Genomic DNA, 9703 nt, shown 5'->3' with positions numbered 1-9703 from the left:
AATTTTTGGTGATTTAACCCCCAATTCCAACCCTTGATGCTGAGTGCCAAGCAGGGAAGAATGCTGGTATGAGCTTTTAAACATAACCCGTTAACTGCTGCCAATCAAATGGTGAATAAGATACTCTTTAGGGTTCATATGTTTGTAAATCTGACTGTGATGAAGTCAGTGCCTCACCAGCCATGAACCTCACCGCACGTCACTGGTCAACACAGATATCGACTGTAATGATATCAAGTACAAGAACCGTATCTAGTTGATACTACAATGATTTTTTTTATCAACACAAAATCTTTTTTTCCTTTTTTATTATGCTTATAATCTGAGGAAATATGTCCCTGGACACACGAGGACATTCAAATATGACCAATGTATGACCCTGCAACTACTTTGTATCGGATTGAGACCCAAAGTGTGGTATCACCCAAAACTGATGTAAATTATCCAAACAACAGAAGAATAAGTGTTTCTTACATTTTAACAGAAGTGTAGATAGAACATGTTAGAACAGAAAAAAAAAACAGGTATTAACAATAAATAAACAAATAGATTAATAGTCCATCCATTTTCTATCGCTTGTCCCTCATAATTTTGACAAAATAATACAATGGGAAATGACACAATACACCCGAGTGTAGCTGAGATAGGCTCCAGCGACCCCCCGCGACCCCGAAAGGAATGAGTGGTAGAAAATGGATGGATGGATGTTAGTACATAGGTCAGCAGCCAAATTCGGAGCCTTTGTAACCTGTTCGCTTACTTACTACTAAAAGTTAAATTTTCTAGTATGTTCACTGTAATTTAATGCTAAAATTGTTATTTAATTTGTCGGAGGCAGATATTTACATATATCCGAATTTAAGTTGTACTTCTTTCATTTCTTAGTCATATTTGAAAACAGCTCGTGTTTTCCATTTCTTCTCTTGATGCTCTGTCAGCAAGTATACTGTGTGTATTAACCTTGAGTTCTTTGGAATGTGTTTTGACTAGCATTTGTTTTGTCTACAGAGATGGGACGAGAGAGAGGGTGGTGGGATCGGGAAGACAGACCATTTTGGGAGGCGCAATAGAATGTTCTAGGGTTAGACTGGTCTCATAATGTATATTGGCAAAGCTTTGATAATATACAACAAAATACCTATTCTGTCTCTGGTGGTTTTTCAACTCAGTGTCGTAAAGAGCTTGGGAGCGAATTGTGACTTGAATTCCCTGGGAGGAACAACTGGTCCAAAACGCAACAAATTGCAGTAGAAAACATATGTTTAATTAATCATAACGTTTTTGGTTAAAATAAAGCCAATATTGCATTTTTTTGTGGTCCCATTTATTTAGAAGAGTATCGAAATACATTTTGGTACCAGCACCAAAATACTGGTATTGGGATAACCCTAGTTCATATGTCACACAATCATGAAATAACACCAAAGGGAAATGACGACAGACACATACAAACAGAAATAGGTGTATTCATGCAGACTGCCTCGGTGTAAGAATCATTTCCATCCATTGTCAAACGTGGAAGTGAAGCGGTCAGGTGTTTGAGCGTCTTGTTTTCAAATATGTCTTTATGCAACACACCATGCACAGTCACATCTGTAGCTAACATTTTTAACAACATGCAGCTTTATTGACATTAATTTGTCATTAATCATCTGTCATGTTCCCTTCTTCTGCAGTAAGAAAAATGTTGGCGTGTTGTGCACTGAGAGGCAGAGATGTGGGCGCACCTTTGAGGGTGAGAGGCCTCGGATTGGTGAAATATTGACATTCTATAAATATCTATCTTTACACTTGGTGAGAGATTTAGCACTCACATTTAGATTTACATTTAAGATTTAGATTTAGAAGTAACAACGGCGTGGGTTCTTTCCGGGTACTCCGGCTTCCTCCCACCTCCAAAGACATGCACCTGGGGATAGGTTGATTGGCAACACTAAATGGTCCCTAGTGTGTGAATGTTGTCTGTCTATCTGTGTTGGCCCTGCGATGAGGTAGCGACTTGTCCAGGGTGTACCCCGCCTTCCGCCCGAATGCAGCTGGGATAGGCTTCAGCACCCCCGCGACCCCGAACGGGACAAACGGTAGAAAATGGATGGATGGATTTAAATTTACCATTTATGTTTAGATTGAACATTTATCACTCACATTTAGATTTAAGATTTAGATTTAACATTTAGGTTTAGATTTAACATTACAATATAAATTTCACATTTAAATTTAGATCTAAGATTTAGATTTAACATTTAGGTTTAGATTTAACATTACAATATAAATTTCACATTTAGATTTAGATCTAAGATTAAGGTTTAGATATAATGTTTAGGTTTAGATTTTAAATTAAAATTTAGATTTCACATGTATACTTAAGTTTAAGATTAAAGTTTAGATTGAATATTTAGCACTCACATTTAGATTTAGCTTCAAGATTTATTCAACATTTAGGTTTAGATTTAACATTTGAATTTTGATTTAAGATTTAATTTAGATTTAACATTTAGATTTAGATTGAACATTTAGGTTTAGATTTAACATTTATCGCTCACATTTAGATTTAAGACTTAGATTTAAATTTGACATTTAGGTTTAGATTTAACATTTAGGTTTAGATTTAATATTTATCGCTCACATTTAGATTTTAGATTTACATTTAACATTTAGGTTTAGATTCAACATTTAGGTTTAGATTTAACATTAAAATGTAAATTTCACATTTAGATTAAGGTTTCGATTTAACTTTTAGGTTTAGATTTAGAATTAAAATGTAGATTTCACATTTAGATTTAGGATTAAGATTAAAGTTTAGATTGAATGTTTAGCACTCACATTTAGATTTAGCTTTAAGATTTATTTAACATTTAGGTTTGGATTTAACATTTGAATTTTGATTTAAGATTTAATTTAGATTTAACATTTAGATTTAGATTGAACATTTAGGTTTAGATTTAACATGTATTGCTCACATTTAGATTTAAGATTTAGATTTAGATTTAACATTTAGGTTTAGATTTAACATTTAGGTTTGGATTTAACATTAAAATGTAAATTTCACATTTAGATTAAGGTTTAGGTTTAACTTTTAGGTTTAGATTTAGAATTAAAATTTAGATTTCACATTTAGATTTAGGTTTAATATTAAAGTATAGATTGAATGTGTAGCACTCACATTTAGATTTAGCTTTAAGATTTATTTAACATTTAGGTTTGGATTTAACATTTGAATTTTGATTTAAGATTTAATTTAGATTTAACATGTAATATTTAGATTTAGATTTAACATTTAGATAAGACATTTGGAGTCAACATTTCATTTAAACTTAAATGGGTGAACATTTGTTGAATGGGTGTGAAAAAAAAAGTATTTTAAAGACGTCTGCTGAATGTTAATTATGGTTTTTGTCTACAAAGTGAGAGTATTAAACTTTCCATACACCAGAATGGCAGTTTCCCCCAAGAATTAACTCCAATAAAAATTTTTTTAAAAGTACAAAAGTTTAAAAAAAGTGAGTTAAATGCGAGAAAAATATCTGCTAGAAAAGTGTGAGTGAACTTTTACATTCGGCAGCCCATACTTCCGGATGTCATTCACGTGCACTTTGTAAATAGCAAAGATAAAGTCCAAAGCACGCGCACATCCTGAGCAACAGTTGACGTCTCGCGAGAGCAGGAGGGGTGTGCGAGTGGAAGCGTGTGTGCGCGTGTGAGCGTGCGCGTGTGGTGGGGAGTTTTTTTTTTTGTGCGTGTTGGGAAAGTTGAGCAAAGCAAGAAGAGATGAGGAAAGAGCTGAGCAGTGAGGGAGAACCTCAGTGAGTTTTGAGCCTCTGTCCTCCTCCTGTGGAATGAATCAGCTCCTCTCAATGATCTGTCGCGGATCCGCACGCAGTTGGACACGCACGGGCCCTCGACACGCGTGACTGTGCGCAGCTCTTCACAGCCTCTCATCGGATGCGTTCACTGACCTCTGTAAACTTGTGTTTTACCTGCAAGTCTCCTCTGCTGGGCCGTGGGGCGAATCTCCTCCTCAGGAGACAAGGTAATTCCGCATGTCTTTGACTATTTATACACACAATTTGAAGTAAGAAGTCTTGCCAGATGTTTTTAAAGAGTGCAGTGGAGTTATTTTGGGCCCTTTCTCGTTCATTTTGCAGCTTTGACTCCACACTGCACCATTTCTACAGCAGAGGGCTAGTTAAGGACATTGCACACTTGAGGTGTGGACATGCAGGACTTTAAGTGTGGAGCAGGACGGCTTCTGCTGCTGGTCCTGGTTCTGGTGGACCAGCTGTCCCTCTGCGTCCTGCTCGGAGACGGCGGAGAGGTTGTGGACACCGCAGAGGTGAAAACCCCTGACTCCAGAACCAGCAGAGCCAAAAGGAGGGGAGGGACGGACGTGCTCAGAGGGTAATGTGACTACAATAATCCCTCAGACATTAGACCCATATGCTCCGCTTTGTTTTTATCAAGTCTCTTCTCCTTCTTCTCCACACATTTGTCTTTCTTATATAAATGAGCATCTTTCTGCACTGCTGTCACACACAGGTGTCTCTGGCAAACACCTGATGGTCCCACATCAGAATGTGTGTGTGCATGTTTTAATAACAACAATAATGCGAGGCTGCCTGAGATGAGTAAGATTGTCCGTGATGGGGAAGTTTGGAGCAAAGCTTAGCAATTAAATACTGGCAAGGACATCACATTCCTGCTGCCTGCAATAATAAATTACATCCAAACAAAGGAGGCCATTGGTCGTGTGTGGCTGTGGCAGAGAAGGAGAGAGAGAGAGAGAGAAACAACCTAATCCTCTTTTTAGCCAAATAAGAAAAAAAAGTGTGTGTGGAGGGGGGATCACATCTGCAGCTGTACACAGTGGGTCTCTGCTGGAGTGTGTTTTTTGTGCGCGCGCATGAGACGGAATAAAAGAAAGTAAGGCAATCTCCAAAAAAAGACAACATCTGTGTGCGGCGATGACAGCAAACAGCTGATGAAGGTCACACAGTAGACATTTTTATTCCACATGCTTTAAGTTCATTTATGGGAACATCTGTGCTCAGGAAGAGGCTTCGTGCTGTGTCACTCTGACTTACCAGTAGAAGAATGTTCCTGACACCCTCATGATTACCTCATGGATCTGGTTGGAGTTACATCCAGTGACCCCTCAGGTCAACAGATTCAGTACTCACATATGTAAGCCTCAGGAACACCTGTAGGGGGCAGGATGGCTCAGGCAGTGACTTCAAAAGGAAATGTTTACATAGGTGGCTAGGATTTTTTTTTAATGCCTCACTGCAGCTTTATCACCAAATCACCAAAATGATTCCCGGGCGCGGCCGCCGCTGCTGCCCACTGCTCCCCTCACCTCCCAGGGGGTGATCAAGGGTGATGGGTCAAATGCAGAGAATAATCTCGCCACACCTAGTGTGTGTGTGACAATCATTGGTACTTTAACTTTAACTTTAACTTTAAGTAAAATGGTTGTCTGTCTAATGGGCAGCACGATGGAAAAGGGGTTAGTGCAGCGTTTCTCAAAGTGTGGGGCGCGCCCCACTGGTGGGGAATAGAGACATAACAGGTGGGGCGCGAGGAACGGGAGGGAATTTCACTTTAATTTTTATTTTTTTATTTTATTTTATTTTTTAGATTTTTTTTTTTTTTTTACTATGCTTTCATTTTCTGTACACACTGTAAATCACTTTGTGATTCTGTCTGTGAAATCCGCTATATAAATAAATGTAAATTACTTATTTTTCCTGTAGGCTTTAAATTTCTAGGTAGGAGCAAAAGTTTGACAGACATAGCAACAGTAACTAATGGGGGCGGGTCTAAGCGGACAAACTTGACGAGACAAGCGCAGCAAAATGAAAAGCTGTCCCACTGTCAAACGACACAGTTGCGAGACGTATATGCGACACTGCAAGTGATCTTGAGGAACAACTCGGAGACAAATGAAAAGAAAGTCGTTTTGCTTTACAAGTGGACGAAGCTACTGACAGCAATAAAGACTGCCTGTTCATCGCATACGTCCGCTTTGTGAATGGCGAGTCACTGTGCGAGGATTTGTTGTTTTGCAAATACATCAAAAATAGAGCCTCTGCTGATGAGCTGTTCAAGATAATGGACAGTTTCCTCAAAGAACACGACCTTAAATGGGAAAACTGTGTGGGCTTTTGCTCTGATGGCGCAATGACCATGGCGGGGTCAAGAAAAAAGCTGCAGGCTCTAATAAAGAGGGTTGCGCCAAATGCGCATTGGACACACTGTGTCATTCACCGGGAAGCACTCGCGTCAAGGCAGCTCAGCCCCGAACTCAATGAGGTTTTAACAGATGTGAGCGCGGTAAATTTGATCAAAACATGACCACTGAAAGCGCGACTGTTCTCTGCACTGTGTGAGGAAATGGGAGCTGATCATACAGCCGTGCTGTTTCACCATACTTGCCAACCTTGAGACCTCCGATTTCGGGAGGTGGGGGTGGGGGGCGTGGTTAAGAGGGGAGGAGTATATTTACAGCTAGAATTCACCAAGTCAAGTATTTCACACACACATATATATATATATATAAGAAATACTTGACTTTCAGTGAATTCTAGCTATATATATATATATATATATATATATATATATATATATATATATATATATATATATATATATATATATATAGATAGATAAGAGAAATACTTGAATTTCAGTGTTCATTTATTTACACATATACACACACATAACACTCATCTACTCATTGTTGAGTTAAGGGTTGAATTGTCCATCCTTGTTCTATTCTCTGTCATTATTTTTCTGACCATGCTGAACACCCTCTCTGATGATGCATTCTGCTTCATCTCCTTGTTGTGTGCGCAGTTGTGCACTGCACTCTCTAAAAGCCCTAGATGTTAATGTCACATATGCATGTACATCAGATGGCAGTATTGCCCTGTTTAAGAGTGTCACAACATTGCTGTTTACGGCAGACGAACTGCTTTACGGTAGACGAAAACGTGACTGCTGTTGTTGTGTGTTGTTGCCGTGCTGGGAGGACGTTAATGAAACTGCCTAACAATAAACCCACATAAGAAACCAAGAACTCGCCCTCGATCATTCTACAGTTATAACGTGCTTTGGCAGGCACACTGTTTATATTGTGGGAAAGCGGACGTGAAAACATGCTGTCGACACGTCACTCAGGTACGCCTGAATTTCGGGAGATTTTCGGGAGAAAATTTGTCCCGGGAGGTTTTCGGGAGAAGCGCTGAATTTCGGGAGTCTCCCAGGAAAATCCGGGAGCGTTGGCAAGTATGTTTCACAGTGAAACAAGGTGGCTCTCCCGCGGCAAAGTGCTGTCACTTGCCCTGTCTTGCCAAATGCATAGCTCCTCTTTTTTTTTTGCAAAGATTGCAAAGTGGCACTTTTATTTTATTTATTTTGAACTTGATGCAAGTTATTTGATTTATTATTGAACTTGATGCAAGTTATAACACTTTTATTTGATTTATTATTGAACTTGATGCAAGTTATAACACTTTTTTTGATTTATTATTGAACTTGATGCAAGTTATAACACTTTTGTTTTATTTATTATTGAACTTGATGCAAGTTATAACACTTTTGTTTTATTTATTATTGAACTTGATGCAAGTTATACCAGGCAGCACGGTGGAAGAGGGGTTAGTGCATCTGCCTCACAATACGAAGGTCCTGAGTAGTCTTGGGTTCAATCCCGGGCTCGGGATCTTTCTGTGTGGAGTTTGCATGTTCTCCCCGTGACTGCGTGGGTTCCCTCCGTGTACTCTGGCTTCTTCCCACCTCCAAAGACATGCACCTGGGGATAAGTTGATTGGCAACACTAAATTGGCCCTAGTGTGTGAATGTGAGTGTGAATGTTGTCTGTATATCTGTGTTGGTCCTGCGATGAGGTGGCGACTTGTCCAGGGTGTACCCCGCCTTCCGCCCGATTGTAGCTGAGATAGGCTCCAGCGCCCCCCGCGACCCCAAAGGGAATAAGCGGTAGAAAATGGATGGATGGATGGGCAAGTTATACCACAGCTGCAGTTATTTTATTTATTATTGAACTTGATGTTATTTTATGTTATTGAGTTTGAATGTATATAACTTGATGTTACTTGATGTTCAATAAATTTGAAAATGTTAAGCTTGGCATTAGCGTTCTGTTGGGGCGATGGGGGCAGGTGGGGCTTGAAAACTCCCCCTTGTCCAAAGTGGGGGATGCCAAAAAAAGTTTGAGAACCACTGGGTTAAATTGACAGTGGAGTTGTTTTTATTATTTTGGAAACCTTTATGAGTATGACAAAACTCATCACAGCCATATATATATTGTCAAATTCATATGTTTGACTCTTTTTAATGTTCTGAATTGTCATATACTGTAGTTTTTTTAATTTTGCTGAGCTCAGCTTGTAGGATATGTTCAATTTCAGAGGTATATTTGTTTCCAAAAATTCTGGTCATGGAGAGTTGCTTTCGAGCACACGTGTCAAACTCAAGGCCCGGGGCCAGATCTTGCCCGCCGCATCATTTTATTTGGCCCGCAAAGGCCTAGAAATAACTCCCTCCAATGAAGTGCATCTTTTCTTACTAAATGTATTCAATCTTAAAATTTTTACAGAAAAGGGATATATACAGTATTGCATGCTATTGCGTATTTTTTAAACTTGAGTATTTTCTGATCATGCAACAAATACTATGATATCATACAATCTAAACATGTAGCAACAAATAAAATAAATACCTAAATAACTGCAACTTACTTACAATTTCAAAGTAAGTTTGTGGAAGTTGCCTTCCAGTGGGTCCTCCAGACCACCAAACATCTCCAGGCGAGCCCGTTTCATTGTTTCAAGTCTCTTGGTGCTTTTCAGCAATCGTCTTTTTCGTGAATGTTCGTCATGCTCTCGCTCTCCCCCAGCTCCGACCCCGTCTCTCCTCCCGATTGCTGCTTATACAGAGCGACAGGTGATTAGATAACAAGGCCCAGGTGGGCCATCCACGCACCTGTCGCTGACTTCGAGGCCGGTCCTGGCACACCCCGCCTCGCTGTAGGCCCGCAGGCCACGCCGCCCTCCACAAAGTTATTTCTCAAATTGTAGACTGTAAAAATAAGGACAACACAATAAAAAAAACTGTTGTTCCACTGTAAAAAACAAAACAATGGAACTGTTTACATTTACTGTATATGCTGTAAAAAAAAAAACACATTGTAAATTCCACGGTACAATTCTAGCGACTGAGGTGCCAATTTTTAACAGTAATCTACTTTTTTTTTTCTTGCAGCGTATGTCAAAAAAAAAAAAATCAAATGCAAAGGTAATTGTGTAATAATATCATGAGGCAAATCCTTATACTGTACATTTATATTCACAAATCATTCACTGTTACATGCGGCCCTTTGAGGGCAGCCATAACTGCGACGTGGCCCTCAAGGAAAACGAGTTTGACACCCCTGCTTTAGAGGTTCTTTAATTTGTTACAGCAGTAATATGTCACAGATCACATATCATCACAAGCACGGTGCCTGGTTTTCAACAAATGACCTTTTTTGACAGACATGTTATGGCAACATTTTGGAATACATTGGAGTTAATTCTTGGGGAAAACTGCCATTCTGGTGTATGGAAAGTTTAATACTCTCACTTTGTAGACAAAACATAATTAACATTCAGCAGACGTCTTTAAAATACTTGTAAAGTAAAGTCAA

The 9703-nt window shown here is 39.1% G+C and overlaps 1 protein-coding gene across 1 annotated transcript in view; it reads left to right on the top strand.

Moving 5' to 3' along the window:
• The first annotated feature begins 3743 nt into the window (after window positions 1-3743).
• The window catches only part of fbn1 (fibrillin 1), a 92956-nt gene continuing 86996 nt past the window's right edge, over window positions 3744-9703 (top strand). The window contains exons 1-2 of the mRNA XM_061963904.1: window positions 3744-4030; window positions 4146-4398. Coding sequence (XP_061819888.1) covers window positions 4217-4398 — 182 coding nt within the window. The 5' untranslated portion in view covers window positions 3744-4030; window positions 4146-4216. The remainder of the gene's footprint in view (window positions 4031-4145; window positions 4399-9703) is intronic.

This window comes from Nerophis lumbriciformis, linkage group LG06, assembly GCF_033978685.3.
Source record: "Nerophis lumbriciformis linkage group LG06, RoL_Nlum_v2.1, whole genome shotgun sequence".
NCBI lineage: Eukaryota > Metazoa > Chordata > Actinopteri > Syngnathiformes > Syngnathidae > Nerophis > Nerophis lumbriciformis.
Note: the sequence above shows the minus strand (reverse complement) of the source record. Positions and strands in the feature narration are given on the sequence as shown.